General features: G+C 48.2%; 1 protein-coding gene across 2 annotated transcripts in view; it reads right to left on the reverse strand.

Moving 5' to 3' along the window:
* The window catches only part of LTN1 (listerin E3 ubiquitin protein ligase 1), a 125,647-nt gene that overhangs the window by 68,848 nt on the left and 38,312 nt on the right, over positions 1–18,487 (reverse strand). For both annotated transcript variants that reach the window (XM_088481642.1, XM_088481641.1), the window contains exons 9-13: positions 18,328–18,475; positions 14,749–15,549; positions 13,303–13,344; positions 5,544–5,736; positions 916–1,155 (exon numbers count right to left, since the gene is read on the reverse strand). In XM_088481642.1, coding sequence (XP_088337768.1) covers positions 916–1,155; positions 5,544–5,736; positions 13,303–13,344; positions 14,749–15,549; positions 18,328–18,475 — 1,424 coding nt within the window. The remainder of the gene's footprint in view (positions 1–915; positions 1,156–5,543; positions 5,737–13,302; positions 13,345–14,748; positions 15,550–18,327; positions 18,476–18,487) is intronic.

Raw genomic sequence — 18,487 nt, forward strand, 5'->3', positions numbered from 1 at the left:
CATTTGACAGCATTTAAAAACCTTCAGTACTTTCCTAATGCCCACAAACTGCCTTCTATACGGTCCTGCTAACAAAATGATCAATTTTGGGGGGTCCAAGATGGTTTCCCCACTTTTTCATGTACTTCTCTTACATCGCGTTTGACAGGCAATTTGCAAACCTCCGCTGCGAGTACTGCGAATAGGCATTTTTAATTGGATTGTAGAATTTTCGGGAGCGTGCGTTCGTGCAGAGTCTGCGAGTTTCATGAAATAAACTCACTTGAGACTCTCAATTCGCACCTAATTGGATTGACCCCCAGTCTCCTGCGCCTACTTTTTACAACTAGGCTCCTGTCTCAGCTTATTTAGAGGACAGGACAAGTAACAAATGTCCTTAGCAAGCTTGTTGCCAAATGTAGATACCCCCTTTTGTTGCCCAATTCTGTTTATTCTTGTTCTATTCATCTGACTAAACTGTGTGATCTAGCACATCCCTTATGCTTGGTAAACACTTGGCGATATATCGCTCCTTCTATTGACGAGCGATATATCGCCAGGGCATCAGCAGGTGTGTACACCCGATATGCCTGTGAACAAAACGTCCGTGAACTGGCTGTGTGTACGGGCGACTGCCCGTACACTTTCTGCAGGGACTGCCGACACTGACACCACAACTGGGCGGGCAATTTAAATGCCCGTCCAGTTGGGATGTCAGCCCAGACACATCGAGCGGCAGACTGGTAAGTGTGCATAGGTTACCAATCACCCGCTTTGATGGCAGATCGGTCTAGATCTGCTAGCTCCACAGCACTATTATCAGAGTGTGGCACAGCTATAGGTGAACATTGCTACATCTAAAAGCACTATTTATTAACTGTATGCAAAACATTACTCACCACACTGCGCTATGTAATACATGCACTGTAATCCTACCTGATAAATGAGTGACGTCAGCTGGCTGAGCGCACAGTTGGAATACGGTAAGGAGCAGGTCCTCAGCAGATGGCATCTGCAAGCAGCCTTTTACGGAACTGAAGAAGTTGGAGGCGACGTCGCAGATAAAGGACACGGACTGCTCAATATCACCGGCGTCAGAGAGGTCTTTGGCTTTGGACAGGGCGCAGTGAAGTTTATCGATCATCTTCTCCATGTAGGTTTCCGCAATCAATGACTCTGAAAATAATTAAAATATTTAAAAAAAAATATTATTCAATTGACATAATTGCACAGATCCAATCCTACCAGTTTTAAAATATTTGGTCATTAAAATAATTTAAAAAAAAAAAAAAAACATAAGTGGAGATGTATTAAACCTTATTAAAGAGTGGAGAAGTGGACAAGTGGAGCAGTTTCCCATAGCAACCAATCAGTTTGTAGCTATCATTTCAAAGATAGTGCTAGACAAATAAGAGTTAGAAGCTGATTGGTTGCTTTGTTGCACCATAGTAAAATACTAACAGCGGTGTGAAGGCCTGACTTGCCTTATTGGGTGCAATCAGGAGGGAAAGGAGATTGGACAGCTCTTATATTGTCATATAAATATATGCCAACTGGGATCTCCAGCTGACTAGTTAGAAACTTGAGTATATGTTGATTTTTAATATATAAAATAATCAATTACAGTTGCACAAGCTGTTGTGTTGCACCAAGTTGTCCGCATGAGCTGCATAAAAGCATTTGAACTGAAAATGCTGGCTCTGTGAGCCTGATGTATAAAATATAAGGGTATATTTGTGTTTTTCACGGTAGTGCCAGATTCATTGAATCCGTATAGTGAGTGGCACCCTGGAGGACCCATTACACTAGGTTACAAATCAGAGCTCTATAAAGGCAGCAAATGTAAGTTCATCTTAGATGTGACACTAGGCAGCTGGCAGAAGACATAGATGTTATACTGAGTGGAGACTTTATGGATTAAACACATCTGAAAACAGCGCAAAATTGCAGGCTTACTCCAGGCAGATCCTGCGCAATATATTATCTCGGATGGGTTAGACAGGGGGCTACATTACAGGAGGAGGGTGAGAATGAGGTGGAGGAGGAGGATTACTGTTACCTCAGCAGTGATGTGATAACTTTGGCCTGTGGTAATTGTTCCAGTGACACAGACTTTGCTTTCGTGCACCGTGAACAAAAATAAAATAATATTGTGTTTGTCAAATAAATCCTGCAAAGTGCATGTATAAAGCAGCTGATCAGTTACCAGGTGTAGGCAGCCCGCACTGTCCATGGCGGATAACCACACAATTGTACTCTCAGAGATGTTGGATTGATACCTGGAAAATGGAAAGCTCCATTACAATGATCCTATAGAGTAGTTTGAATTGGTATTCAAGAGGGAGCAGAGCAGGCCAGTGTGAGAGTTCCGGCTACTGATGGTCCGGTGGCGTAGTCCAGACTAGTATCTGGGAGGGAACAGGCCAGTGTGAGAGTACCAGCTACTGGTACCAGTGGCGTAGTCCACACTAGTATCTGGGTGGGAACAGGCCAGTCTGAGAGTACCAGCTAGTGATGGTACCAGTGGCGTAGTCCACACTAGTATCTGGGTGGGAACAGGCCAGTCTGAGAGTACCAGCTAGTGATGGTCTGGTGGAATAGTCCACACTAGTATCCGGGTGGGAACAGGCCAGTGTGAGAGTTCCGGCTACTGATGGTCCGGTGGCGTAGTCCACACTAGTATACGGGTGGGAACAGGCCAGTGTGAGAGTTCCAGCTTCTAATGGTCCCAGTGGCGTAGTCCACACTAGTATCTGGGTGGGAACAGGCCAGTGTGAGAGTTCCAGCTACTGATGGTACCAGTGGCGTAGTCCACACTAGTATCCGGGTGGGAACAGGCCAGTGTGAGAGTTCCAGCTACTGATGGTCCAGTGGCGTAGTCCACACTAGTATCCGGGTGGGAACAGGCAAGTGTGAGAGTTCCACCTACTGATGGTACCAGTGGCATAGTCCACACTAGTATCTGGGTGGAAACAGGCCAGTGTGAGAGTACCAGCTACTGATGGTCTGGTGGAATAGTCCACACTAGTATCCGGGTGGGAACAGGCCAATGTGAGAGTTCCAGCTACTGATGGGCCGATGGTATAGTCTGCAGTAGTATCCGGATGGGAGCAGGCCAGTGTGAGAGTTCCAGCTACTGATGGTCTGGTGGCGTAGTCCACATTAGTATCCGGGTAAGAGCAGGCCAATGTGAAAGCTGCGGCCATTGCAGAAGTAAAGGCGCTGTTCTGATACATACGTAATGTTCTGGTGTAGATAACGAGTTACGGGTGGTCCCAAAGGTAGAAGTGGAATCACAATTAGCCTTTTCCCTTGTTTCGGTGCAATTAATGCTCCCGTCAGTAAAACGGAGTATTTACAATCTCACTATAAAGAATCTTATGGGTGCGGGCTAAAGAAATTGGGCCTGATTCAGAGATGGACGCTACGCCGATGTTGACAGATTTTTGCACGAAAAGTCCTAAAAATCCTTATTGCACAGACACGAACCTAACGTATGATGGTGATCGCAGTTGCGTATGGGATCGCTGGTAATTTGGTGGCCTGATTTGCACACAAAAAGGCCGTCTCCTGAGCGTGTTACGTGGCACAGGTGTTTCTGTGACCACGGCTGTGTTCCTGATCAAAAATCCGTAGCCTCAGAGGCCATGTTTAGAGAGACTTGAAATGAATAGCCTGAGGAGGGCTGCCATCAGAAATTGTGGGGCCGGGTACTGACAAAATAGGCAGCCTAGAGGTGGGCGGAGCTGTGGATGTGGGTGGAGCTATTTCAGGGGTGCGGCATCAATTGTTGCATAAAACAGTTTCAATGCTCTCAAAGTTTTGGCTGTGGGGGCGATTGTTATTATCACAAGTCACTCTCTCATATTATATATGAAACTATACAAATACAGAAATATAAGAGGGAAAACTGCTGCAAATTCACACAGAGAAAACTAGTATCTATACTAAATATATAGGGTAAGCAACGTCGATTCTCTCTCTCTCTCTCTCTCTCTCTCTCTATATATACATATATATTATATATATATATATATATATATATATATGTGTATGAATAAAAGAAAAGCCGTAACTACATAAAATACACTGAAATAGCCAGAGCCACATAAAAAGCCAGAAGGAGGAAGTACAGGACAGTGAGGATTGGACCTATTGGGGGCACAGGGATGGCTAGACATGGTGGGGGAAGGGGGGCAAAGGGCAGGGAAGGCTGGCTGGACTGGGGGGGGGGGGAGGGCAGGGAAGGCAGGTTGGGTGGCTAGAATAGGGAGGGTGCAGGGAAGGCTGGCTGGACTGGGGGGGAGGGCAGGAAAGGCTGGCTGGACTGGGGGGGAGGGCAGGAAAGGCAGGCTGGGTGGCTAGAATAGGGGGGGGCGCAGGGAAGGCTGGCTGGACTGGGAAGGAGGAAGGGCAGGAGAGGCAGGCTGGACTGGGGGGGGGGCCAGGAAAGGCAGGCTGGACTGGGGGGGGCAGGAAAGGCAGGCTGGACTGGGGGGGGGGCAGGAAAGGCAGGCTGGACTGGGGGGGGGCAGGAAAGGCAGGCTGGACTGGGGGGGGGCAGGAAAGGCAGGCTGGACTGGGGGGGGGCAGGAAAGGCAGGCTGGACTGGGGGGGGGACAGGAAAGGCAGGCTGGACTGGGGAGGGGCAGGAAAGGCAGGCTGGACTGGGGAGGGGCAGGAAAGGCAGGCTGGGTGGCTAAAATAGGGGGGGTGCAGGGAAGGTTGGCTGTACTGGGGGGGAGGAAGGGCAGGAAAGACAGGCTGGACTGGGGGGGGGCAGGAAAGGCAGGCTGGGTGGCTAGAATAGGGGGGGTGCAGGGAAGACTGGCTGGACGGGGGGGGGAGGGCAGGAAAGGCAGGCTGGGTGGCTAGAATAGGGGGGTGCAGGGAAGGCAGGCTGGACTGGGAGGGGGGGGGGAGGGCAGGAAAGGCAGGCTGGACTGGGAGGGGGGGAGGGCAGGAAAGGCAAGCTGGATGGCTAGAATAGGGGGGGGTGCAGGGTAGGCTGGCTGGACTAGGGAGTGCTCAGGGCAGGGTCAGGCGCTACATACCAGATTTCTTATGCCCGTCATGCAGAAAGGGACCCGGGTGGTAGCGGTGGGAAATGCACCGATAGCCAGGGAGAAAGGGCATTGGCGGCATTTGAATTATGACGCCGGGCGCGAGCCAATCACAGCTTGCGGAATGGCAACCGGTGCATACCCCACAACTGCCACCTAGGTCCCCCTCTCTCTGCAGAGTCGGCAGCCCCTTCCTGTAGGGCACAAACCTTTACTGGACTTGCATATTTGCAAAAGACTGGTATAAAGAGAGTAAAAGCCAGCATAGTAAGAACATATTCCAAAGAGAATTCCTCCTTTTTAACTAAGCAGATAAGGAAAATCCTCACTTACGGAAACCTTTGTTGATGTTACATCTTCTCTCTCTCCAGCCAAAGAACATTACTTAGTTTTCAATCTACTATGATTAATGATGACGGAAAAGCATAACGTTGACTCCTTGAATCACTATGCACCTATGATGACTTTACAGAGTGGTCTCGCTGCATCATTTGTACTCACCATTCTTAACATGCTCTGAGAGTACCAAGCTTAGCAGGGACCACTGGTCACAGCGATAGGACTCCGGGCGTGTCGCCTTGTCTGTCAAACCACTGGTACACAAATCACTTGCCAGAGAGATCAGCTTGTTACCCAGAATATCACCTTTCAGCCAATCAGCGATCAAGGTGTGTTTCAGAGGATCAGAACATCCCTGATTAAAAGGAAAGACAAAAACACATTTAAAGGGAGTCTCCAAATAAAATTATAATACAGAAGGTCCCTGCCCAACCATACAAGACAGACAAACGTAATGTAGGATGCCCGCACTTCTGCCTGGGTATAGGGCAGTTAGTGAACTGCCAACACCGGGAATATCATACCCAGAAAATAAATGAATAGTTCTTGATGAACAAAGTTTGATTTTCTGAGCCTTACACCTCATAATGCCCCTTTTTTCTCAATTTCTATTTATCTGTCAGGTGATCAATACCTGACCGAGTCGTTTACAGTCACCTCCTAGACCTAAATATGATGGTAGATATCATGCGTATTTAGATTTGTCTCTTCAAAAAGATAACAGTACACAGCTCAAACAACACTTAATGGATTTTATCTTAAGAATAAAATGCTGATGCTATACACACAGAACTTGGTCTAAGCAAAAGAAACCTATAAGTAAAAATGTATGGACTTGATTAGAATGACACAAGAAATGATGGAGAATTTTTTCGTTCCTATATATGGCAATGCCCCCCATCTGCCCTTCCCCCCCGTCCGTAATCCTATTAAAGATCACAATAGTAGGTCATTTTATGCAGAAAAGGAGGATTTATGGTCTTACCCTAAATAATTTTTTTTCGACTCCATAGGGGGCACAGGAATCACTCTGGTTATAGCCTGGAGAGGAGAGACTGGGCACCAAACAGTTACTTATTTTCTTCCCAGCAGCCCCCGGGCTCCCTCTCCACTATACCCCACCCACAGCCACAGGCCAGCAGTTTAAGTTAGCAAGCCAATGGCAGAAGTGAGGAGAAGAAGAGGGAGACAGTGGACCGGCATACACTCAGGACAAAGTCAGAGAAAGGTGCGCCAAGAACCGGCATCAGAGGAAATAAGCCCCGCAAACCAGGTGCGTCAGGGTGGGCACCCTGTGCCCTCGATGGAGTTGAAGAAAAGGATTTAACAAGGTAAGACCATAAATCCTCCTTTCTTGGTCCTCCACTAGGGGGCACAGGGATCACTCTGGAACGTCCTAAAGCTGTCCCCCAATGGGAGAGGACGCTCCTGGGCTGCATGGAGTGTCTCTTTGCCCGAAGGCCGCGTCCGGGGACGCAAAGGTGACAACTGCATAAAAACAACTGAAGAGTGAGCAGAGAACCATGTGGCAGCTGTACCGCAGAAACACCACGCTGAGCTGGTGAGAAGGTCCACAGTAAAGAGCAGTCACCACAACAGGGGCAGGAGAACCGCGACAGATGGTGGTGTATAGCCAAGCAAGCCACCAGGATAATTAATGTTCAGAAATCAGCCAGCCCTGCTTGAGAAAATCGTACAGGACCACAGAGAAACTGATCTCTGGGTTTGTTCATGGAAAAATCACTGGAATCAGACCTATGTGTCCTCCGGTAAGGAGTCCGGAACATAGAAAGCCTGATCGACCCAAACGCAGGGTGAGAGGAACAGAGACACAACTCTGGATAGGAATCCAAGTGAGACCGCAGAACGGCCTGATCTAAGAATAATATCAGAGAGGGGAAGCAGGAAGACAAAGTGTTTAAACCGACACCCACCACGCCAAGCGATGGCAAGTAGGAAAACCGCTATCCAGGTAAACGAACGAATGAGCAATGTGCACCATAATCAAGGACTTCTGAGGGAGCTTACTGAAGAGACCAAATAACCCTGGAGAGATTCGATGGAGCCTCCTGTTAAGAAAAAATGGTGGCTGCACATAGAGGACAAGCTGAAAATAAACGCCTGAACCTCAGGTAGGAGTGGAAGCAGTCGCTGGAGGAGAACCGACAGGTCCGAGACCTGTTTCTCTATGGAGGGAGATGCAGGCCCAAACCCCAAACAATCTGTAGAAAAGAGAGGACCCATATTAGCTGTAATGATCGTGGGGGAAGCCTAACCAAAACACCCAATAGGTCCTCCAACTCGGTATGAAATTCTGACTGAAGTTGGCTAATAGGCTTGCAACATGGTACAACTAACTCCTCTGGAAATAACTCTCTTAGCTTTCAGGACAGGTGTCAAGAACCACTCTGGCAAAGCGAGGCAGGCCAGAATCTGACGGAAGTTCGGGCCCGAAGTCCAAAGGGCCGACTGTAGAGGAAGATGCAGTGGAGTGCCGACTAAGAGGCGGAAAGAGCTGCGTACTATAGCTGCCGTGGCCAAGCTAAGCCACGAAGAAAGCTCCATTGTACCACCGGAGCGACGATTAAGGGAGCTCCTGAAACTCTGGAGCCTGAAAAGTATCTCTGTAACCAGCGGGTATGCGAGACATCATAATCTCGATGTCCATCCGGCCCAAGCGATCACAAGGTGCTGAAAAGCTTCCATATGCAGAGCCCATTCCCCCGAGTGAACAACCTGGCAGCTTAGGAGTCCGCTGCTCCAGGAGAACTATGGGAAGGAAGACCGCCTACAGAGCTGTAAGTTGACACTCCACCCAAATAGGGGAGAGGCCAACCGTCTTAATGGAACCGCGATAGAGAGCGCCATCCTGATGGAATATGCGGGCAACGTGTGTCGCACTGACGGACTGTACCAGGACCGGATGATGCTGGAGGAGAGGTAGAACCAGACAGAGTTCTGAAGACTATACAGAGCAGCAGGAGGAAGATCAGTAACAGGCTCTCCTGATCCATCCACCGATCCTAAAGGTCTAAAGACAGGTTACTGCCCTCCACCAGCGAACGTGTATCGATGCTGAGAAGGAACCCTGTCCTGGATCCCAAAGGGAGAGCCATTGGCTACCTCAAAATAGGAATGATTGCTGTGTCATAAAGAGAAGACGGGATCTATGTCATAGGACCCACATTTCCCTGTGAAGAAGCAGGGAATGATCTCAACCTCGTCGAAGGAGTAGACTAGAGAGCCCAAAATCTGCCTGCGAGAGTGTAATAACACTCTGTGTAGATGCCAGAATAGAGGGAACGGTAACCAAAAGACCCTTAGTTTAACGGCAGGGAGAAATACCTGCCGAACCCTGGAATGCAGCAAAGCTCTCCCCCAAGGAGAAAAGCTTTCAAGTAATTATTCATCTGTGGGTCCAGAGACTGAGCCCTGAAGAGTAGGTCGAGAGGAGCTGCCATGACTGTCCTGTACCTTATTAAAAACACGAAGGGCTGTGGACCTTCCTAGTCACAGTGTAAAACTGTAGAACATGCGCTCTAGCCCAATGAGCCACCAGATCTACTCCCAACAGAGATACCGGAAACTGGAAGTGACGTTCCCGTTCAGTCTACCTGAGGAAGTGCAGGTGACTGACTCGGATATGAAAATAGGCCTCCTAGGTGTGAAAGGATGCTCGAAAACCTCTAGTCTGAGCGAATGACGAAACGGACCAACCCCTTGCGAAACCTTGGATTCCCGATTGACGCTTAGAGAATGAGGAAGGCATCTGACCAGACAGAGGCCAATATAGTAATTATCACCTTCATAGACAGGGGAACTGGACAATGATCCTAGAGGTCAGAGGGGAGTGAAAGAGTGTGTGGGAAACCTGCAAAGGTATAAATAAGCCTCTAAGTGGACTGGAACCTGGGCTGTGCTGGTCCCAAGAAGGGAACACTACCCCTGAACGTTATTAATCAGCTAGGTTGTTTGTCAGAAATGGGATCTGAATCCACGTCTCCAGAGGAGACTGCGGCCTGTACACAGCACCCTAGACCACTCGGCTATCCCGACCCCACACTAGGGTTCTCTGGGTGGAATTCCACCTCAAGCTGTGGCAACAGACCTGCCAGCTGTCTGGCGGACTGTTCACCTATGTCAGGACCCAGGGCTTATAAAGGAGGAACTTCGTTAACCTAGAAAGTAGACGGTCTGGTGCAAAAGTCAGAGAATGTATTTAGGCGCTACCTAGAGACTGTCTTGTCCAACCCCATACCACGAAGACCTTCCTTGAATACAGAAGGTCCTCTAAGTTCTTAAGAGTCTGTGACAGCGCGCCAGGAATGCAGTCAGAGGACTGTCCTGGCCATCACAACAGATATCCACACTTAAGAGGTTAATACGACTGTCAATGACCTCTGAACAAACTAGGTAGTAGCCCATCTGTCTTCCAAAAGACAATAACTTGTCCTCGAACGGCGACAGTCTGTAGGGCATGTGCCCGGCAGCCCCCTGCACTACAATAGATCATTCTGGAGCAACGATTCAGCTGCCCAGAATATCAGATCTAACAAGTCGGGGGATTGCCAAGTTGCCCGATGCTGGTAGCGGAAAAACTAAAGCAATGTGCTTAGATATCCAGAAGCCTCCGGTAAGAGGTGACAGGAGCTACAGTACCTAAAGGAAGAGAATACTGTTGTCATACCCTCAGCTAACACCGAAGAACCTTGGCTCTAGACCAGAGGGAACTGTTTAAAAAAACAGAAATATCCTTATCATGGTCTCTACCCTTTTACAGGAATGGAGAATCTAGCTTCCTGTGCAAGGAGTAGATGTATAATCGGGACAGGACCTAGCACTGTCTGGCCTGTGCTGAACCATACACTTGCTGGCTAGTATCATCCACTCCTGTACCAAGAAAGAGAAGGAGTGCTGCATCTACCTGGCTCTACAGCAGGTGTGAACTTCCTGTAGGAAGGAGACCTGCACAATGTCGGCTCATAGAAAGTTCTAACTGGGACAGGTGCTGCAACCTGGTTAGTTAACATCCGCATTACCTGTAGTTGGAAGCCTCTGCCGGGTTAACTGGCAGCCATTATCGAAGGAACCCCCATGCCACATAGCCTTGAAACACAGGTCTGTTATAGGGATTGCTCTGTCATCGTGGTTCAGAATGCCAGAACACAAAGGTCTGTGGAAAAAGTACTTTAGTACATAGAGGCCTCAAAAAGATTCAATGTGATTGATTCAGCCTTCTCTCCACCTAACACAGGAGCACCCACCTCTCTGGATGCTTCAACCTTGGAAGATATTTAAAAGCAGTCCAAGTGTATCCCCCACACAAAAGTTATAAAAACAGTGATGTGTAGTTACGGGGTAGTGCAGCGAATGATAAAGCATCACAAATAGAGAAATAAGTGGGGCTATAGAGAGAATAACTCAGGTCATACTGAAGTAATTTCTCTATGATTTCTGAGGAAAAAGTGCGTGGCACTGGAGCACTCAGCTCCTTGTTAAATGCAATCTAAATATATTCCACACACAAGGCTGAAGCAATGGTGAGTACTTTAGTTAAAATGCCAGAGTGACAATGCACCTGTAAACAATATATTTTTGCAATATAACATGGGAGGACCACAAAGACCTGTGAGGTGTTTCCTATCAGAAAAAAACACAATACCAGCAGAGAAATCAAGACAATGCACTGAATAAATGGGCTAAAATGCTCAACATTCCAGCCAGAGAGAGCAGGAAGGAGTATATTACTACTACCGGGCAGCTAGGAGCGAGGTATGTAGGAGACTGGAGCCCAAGCTTCTCACTGTGTCCAGAGTGGAGGGAACCATGTGCTTTAAAATGGCATGTGCTTTAAAATGGCTGCCCGGTATACTAGGAGCAGGGCCGGTTCCAGGGCTATCAGCGCCCTGTGCCGGGCGAGTGGCTTGCGCTCTTTATCGTGCGCAGAGCAGCCGCGTGCGACTGAAATTGAGGGCGTGCCCTAGTTACCATATGCCACGCCCCCTTATGTACCGTTATCTGGGGGGCGTGCATGCATGGCACACCTCCAAATAACGTCAGGTTGGCGGAAGCCTCACTAGCTGGGCTTCCCCCAGCCCTCTCACGGCACTGAATAGTTACCACGCGCATGCGCGCAGCATCTATTCAGACTCCGGGGTCCCGACACCGCCGCAGCTGCGGCGGTGGGGGTCCCCAACCCCCCTCTTTGACCACTTGCGGGCCACTTCGGCCCACGGATGGAACAGCGGGACAGTGCTGTCCCGCTGAAATCGGGATGCTGGGGAAGAGTGTGCCCTCTATGGGTGGCGCCCCTGTTCGACTGTTTAGGTCGAACACCCCTAGAGCCGGGCCCTGACTAGGAGAGAAGCAACCGTGTCATGCAGTCAACTATGTTGCAAGTGTGCCCAGGAGCAGGGGAGGGGTTAACAGGCTGCTTACCTCCCCCTCAGGTGACAAAACCCCCACAGACTGTGATTCTACACTGCCACAACAGTGCCCTGTTACACGCTGCCCTGGTGGTCCAGTGGACGGAGCAGCATGCTGGATGGCCACTACATCCACCCCTCCGGTGTTCTCCCAACACCGGTAGGGTATAGCCACAATGATAAAGCTCCCTGCAAGCAGGGAGCTGGTCTCTTACCTGCCAGGGTAGAGAGGCACTTGCTGTGTCCCACTTAAAAGCAGCCCCCCATAGTAACGGTGCCGCTCCTGCCACACCAAACTTGAAACTGCTGGCCTGAGGCTGGGGGCGGGGTATGGTGGAGAGGGAGCCGGGGGCTGCTGGGAAGAAAATGAGTAACTGTTTGGTGCCCAGTCTCTCCTCACCAGGCTATACCCAGAGTGATCTCTGTGCTCGATAGTGGAGGAAGAAAAAAAGGGCCTGTCTCAGAGTTGTACACTATGCCGATGGTTTCGTGGCTGAGCAAATATCGTCCGTCTGCGCATGCATCAAGGTACATTACCGTAGTGGATTGCAGCGGAGTAACGGCTAAAAACGCAGGTGTGCCACGGCCATTTCGGCGGCATGTCACATCCGGAGTCTGCGATCCCATACACTGTAAACACGGCTCCGGCATCTCATTTCCTGCGGCCATTCTGCACAACCCTATAGTTACTCAAGACTACGAACATCGAATGATCTGCAATCAATGCTGCGTCTTTGCACGCAGATGCTTGGATTTGCAAAGACGCCCGGGGGCGTCTCAACAGATATCTCGGCGGCTGCGACCTTTGCATATTTTTGCACGCCACCTGCGTATGGGAGTGCATCTCTGAACCAGGCCCAATTTCTGGTAACAGAGAACAATAGCTTGCACTGATCTGTACATAATGTTCATTCTAGCACCCTGCACCTGTCACAACCAGTGCAGTTCCTCTACCCTGCCTGGGGAGTCGCTCTCTGCTCTGAAGCTTCTAGCACACTCTGGTCTGGTATCTCAGCAGTTTGTTGCATCAGCAGAGTGTGCCAGAAGCACCAGAGCAGAGAGCGACACCCCAAGCAGGAAAGAGGAACAGCACGGGTTGTGACAGGTGCAGGGTGCTAGAATGAACACTAAATAAGCCATCTTAAAAATGCACCAAGGTACAGAGAGACATTTACATCTATGAATGCTGATAGGAGGTATTTTATAATCGGTAACATACTATAGGTTGAGTTGTCCTTGAACACCCGGCATCTCTGACCTGCATTTACAGAACAGTGAACATTCACTTTAGTTGGATTTCAATACATTCTATATGTTCTACATAGTGCTCGTGTCACATGGGTAGGGATGTGACTGGCTGCGGCCTAACACGGGACTGGCTGCGGCCTAACACGGGACCAGCTGCGGCCTAACACGGCCTTAGTATAAGTCAGTTTCCTGTAACACGACCACTAAATGCACACTAAGAAATACAGTACAGGGAACACAGAACTTACCTTACGAATGATGTAGAGAAAAATATGCCACTGAAAATCCATCTGGAACAGAGATAAAGATCAGACCGTTAGCTGGGTAACTGGGCATTTCCAAAGAAGTTTATCACCTTCCAGTGATTTGTTTTGTTTACTGTCCCCTCCTGCTACTTTTATTAAATGCATTGTGTTATTATTCCTTCTGAGCGTCTCAATAACGTATTCATATTATTATTTATCTCCATTGGCCCTGGGTATAATACCTCAAATAGACTGCGCCTCGTTTCACACAGAGACAGGGACTGGGATCAGCAGACATCACCCATATGGTTTAGTGTTCATTCTAATACCCTGCACCAGTCACAATCCATGCAGTTCCTCTATCCTGCCTGGGGTGTCACTCTCTGCTCTGGTGCTTTCTGCCAACTCAGCTTATGCAACAAACTGCTCAGATACAGACCAGAGTGTGCTAGTAACACCACAGCAGAGAGCGACACCCCCTGGCAGGGAAGATGAATTGCATGGGTTCCGCCAGGTGCAGGGTGCTAGAATGAACACTATGGTTCCCCCTCCCTGGCACCCCGGAATGATGTGTAATCATTCATACTTATGGTACATACATTAAGGTCTATGTTGTATTATTGTTTACAGTAGGCTGTACAAAGGTGTTTTTACTCCCAGTCAAGAGCTGGTTGTGGAACTACTGCAGCCAGCAATAATCTTGCCTGGTCAACACTGACTATTCAGCAGGCGGATCTATGGTACAGCAGCAATGGTTGGCTAATTGCATCCCCTGTGACAAGGCCTGGCCACAGCAAACAGATAAAGGGATTATGTTATCAGACCTGTGCCTTGCGTTTGTTAATGTAAATTGTAGTTACTGCATTTTTAACATATGTATGATTGAACTGTATTTGCTTTAAAATGACGTATGGTATTGCCATAATACTGCTACCATGTAAAAAGTGCATGATTGACATTTTACAGTCAAATCATCGGACTCACAAAAAACCATGCCAAAAAAAAAAATCTTGTTTTTAAAGCTGGGCATACACTGACAGGTACATTGGCCGAGCAATTGATCGGCCAATGTATCTGCTCCCCGTCGGGCAGTGTGTACCCACGATATGTCGGTGAACGTCGGCGTCCACAGACATATCGCATTGACTGTGCTGCATAGCCGATGGACAAATATGTCTGCAGACATATCTGTCCATCAGCAGGTGTGTACGGGCAGCCTACAGACCGCCCGTACAAACAGAGCGGCAGCTACGAGGAGGGGGGTGGAACACGCCCCCGACACGACTCCTGGTCGCCGGGACCCGCAGATGATGGCCGATCAGTGTGTATAAACGACCATCATCTGCAGATATATCTGTCACGTGTGTACCCACCACTGTTCAAAAGCCCTTCAGATTCTGAACTTCTGCATAAATAGAATGGGATTATCTTTGTTCCATTTGTTTTTACCTTTGTCAAGTCGTTCAAAAGCAGTTTTCTTTCTAATGGCCCAAGACAGCAATACAGAACACTGTACAAAATGTCTACTAAAAAATCGGCCACTTCTCGGCTGCCTTCTCGCAGCCAGACTGTTAGTTTTTCATACAGAAATTGCACCGCTGGGTTTCCAGCTTCCTGCGGCTGGTCCTGTTCCATTGACTGTGCCCTAGTAACATTTCCTTCACTGCTTTGTTCTAGGAGCACCTGGAACACCCTGACGGAGGGGAAAGTACTTAGGAGGGCAGCCAAGAACCTCAAGTGCCGATCAGATCTTTGCTCAGAAATATACACCATGCTCAGCTCCGCCAGCTTGCAAACCAAGTCCTCGAGGCGCTTCTGCCTCAGCGGAGTCCGGTGGTATTCCCCATCCTTGGTCAGAACCATTGAGGCTACCTGAGATTCCAAGGGATGAGGATCCACTTTGAGATCATCATTTATGCGGTCTTCTTCATCAGTAAATCGGATCTTGGCTTCCTTCTTTTTGCATGTCTTCACGGAACTGTTTGGGTTCTTTAGCACTTGAAGAAGTCCCGAAACCCCGGCTAGTTCCCTCTCTCCAGCTTCTATTGCATCGACATGCCTCACACACACCCGTTCCAGGTTCTCCCAAAATGAAGACAACACAGTGATGTATGCCATGGGAAGGTCATCGCCGACCCCTTGGTTTTCAGCTTTTTTCTCCCAAGCATGTACCGTTTCTTCTACTTGGCCAAAGAGTAGACTGTTCTGAAGTTTTGGATCTTTTAACGAGGAATCGATAAGTGGGATTAGCTATGGAAGACAGATATTACAGGGTTAGAGGTTGTCAGTCACATAAAAATAATGCATGACAAAACATTGTGATACAAACACCTGGTCCACTTAAGGGGACCGGTCGTAATGTTCATACCGCAGCAATGGAAGAAAGGACATGAAACATTCCTCAGACCAACCGATGTTAACCAGGATAATTAAGATATTTTTTTTTTTTAAACAAGAAATGGGATCTATGAAAGCCCAGGGAGAAGGCAGACGGTCGCACGCACGTCACAAAGACCACAGAAGCTCCCACTCACAGTAATGGCGGCCAACGTCACAAGAAACACACGAATGGTGCATACACACGGTCAGATCTTTCTTCAGATCTGAACGATAACGATTTTCAATCGTTCGTCATCTGACCGTGTGTATGCACCATAAGGAAAGCTGCTGGTGGAAGACTGAGAAACACACAGACGGTGGGATATTAGACAATTGAGAACACCAGTAGAACCAGTCAGGTGAGCCGTAGAAAGGAAGGGGGCGGGGGGGGGGGGGTAGAGGAAGAGAGAGAACAGGGGGAAGAGGCTGAGAGACAACAAGGGGAACAGGAAGAGGGAGAAGAGGAAGAGAGGGAAAAGGGGGGAGGCCGAGAGGGGAGAAAAGACGAAGGGGCAGGGGAAAAAAATAAAGAAATGAGGGGGGATGTGTGAAGAGGGGGAAAGAGAGAGCAGGGGGGTGAAGAGGAAGAGAGAGAACAGGAGGAAGAGAGATATAATAGAGGGGGGGTGGAGTTAGAGGAATCACAATACATCGCAATCCAGTAATGACAGGTCTGTTTTTACTTTATTTATTGCAGATGGGAGGGAGAATATTTTCAGAATCCGAAAATGTACAGCCAATGCCAAAGATTACACCACCACTTGGGATGGTAACAAATATGCTTGTATATACGACTGATGCCAAGTGGCTGCACTGTTTTTTATTCCGAACCTTAAAACCTATACAAATACAGAAATCTATACCCATAACACAGAGGTCATTTTAGTAATCAGATTATAACAGACCAAAATATTTATTGTACATAATGACCCAAATAGGCCTCTGCCAGCTGAAACCACATTGCTTCTGGGATTTAATATCATTGACAGAAACAAAAGGTCACTGGAAAACTAACTTTGGCTACTGTCTAAACATAGAGACAAGCATGGCATAGTTACTTACTCTTTATTACCTTCTACAAAAATACTAAATAGCTAAAAATTAGTGTTTTTGATTAATCACTATAATAAAATGGACTGCTGATAAAAATTATGACATCACGTTGGATTGCAATGATAATTGGTCTGAACGCTGACCTCTCCCACTCGTGTCAGTGATGTTACTTCCAAACACTTGATATTTTTCATATTAAATATGAGGAAAACACAAACACTCCTCACCTAGTAACATCTCCACAACATTATCCACAACCAAAAAGTTCATCCAGCATAGAAGGAAAAAAAGACACAAAGGGATGCACAATCCACAAAAGGGGGGGGGGTATAAAATTCCAAAAAGTACTGTTGTAAGGATGAAATGATGATAATCTATATTATTATAAAATCTTGTGCTGATAATTATTTCATCACGTAGTTGCACTGCACTTGCGAGCACATTGGATCTAACATGCACAATGTGTACCTACTGCGGAGGTCTATGAAAAATAAAAAAAAACTTCCACAAACTCTGAGCACCCTCCACAACTCTGCCCCCCTCCACCCCTAAAAAAAACTAATACAAAATAATTACACAAGCTTAGGTCAAGCTTAAACACGATCATGAGAGCACGGTCACCATGACAACTGGACGAAAAAACACCAAGCAAATGAAAAATAGTATGTGCGGTGCAGTGAAATGTTTTTGTCTACTAAATTTGCTGACTTTGGGGGCACAAAAGTGCCAATTGTGATATACCAGGATCTATCATTTCCCGAAGAAACAGAAGATTCAGTTGGCTTATGATTGTTATCTACTAACCTGCCACACTAACTGGCCTAGCGTTCCCACTAGGCTGTTTTAGCGGGGCGCAGCGCTCATTCCTATTTCTAAAGGGCAAAAAGCACCCTGTACTCCAGTGCGGCTCCCCACTGAAACAGCCTACGGGGTGCCGTCCCACCCGCAGGTCGCATTGTCCCGCGGGTGGGGAATACTGCAGTGTAGCGGTCACTGCCGGTGAATGGATGCCGGGCGCATGCACACAGCATCCATTCACACTGATAGCAGGACTTGGGGGCAGCCCAGCATGTCCATAAGTGCCAGGCACGCCCCCAAGAGTAACGAAAATGGGACGCGTATTAAAGACAGGCCCACTTTTCCTTGGTCCCGCCCCCTTTTCAGACGCGCATATTTTATTTACAAGGCGTCACAAAGTGTCCAGGAAACTGAAAACTTAGGGTGAGATGTATTAAACCAGGGGTCTTCAACCCATGGCCCGCAGAGCTCTGTCGGGTGGCCCGCCAACCGGAGAGAGCTGTTCCCCGCGGTCAGCCAACAGGCTCCATTTTCCGGGCCCGCTGAGATTTTGTTACCAGCAGGCACCCGGCTCCCTACCTGTACCGCACCGCCAGCCGGAGGCTGGAGCTCACTCCTGAGCTCCGGCTTCCGTCTCCAGCAGTGTGTGCAGTGCACTATGGGAGAGATGTCATGACGTAATTTCTATAAAATGATATGTAGAAGCTGATTAGTTGCTGTGGGCAATTTCTTCACTCTATAGAAGGTTTAATATATCTTCCCCTTAATCTCTAATATCAGATAATTAACATCTCGTACTTGGTTGGTAATAAGCATCTCACGAAACCCGACGCGTTCCTCTCCCTCTCCTGCGTTTTCCTGCATGGCAAAGCGCAGGCATTCCGTGTAGGCGGCGAGTATGGCGGAATGTTCCATGTGGCTGGCGATGGCTCGCTCACTAGACAGGCTGTTAGGATAG

The sequence above is a fragment of the Taudactylus pleione genome, unplaced genomic scaffold (genome assembly GCF_031769625.1).
Source record: "Taudactylus pleione unplaced genomic scaffold, aTauple2 ptg000276l, whole genome shotgun sequence".
In the NCBI taxonomy this organism is placed as follows: domain Eukaryota; kingdom Metazoa; phylum Chordata; class Amphibia; order Anura; family Myobatrachidae; genus Taudactylus; species Taudactylus pleione.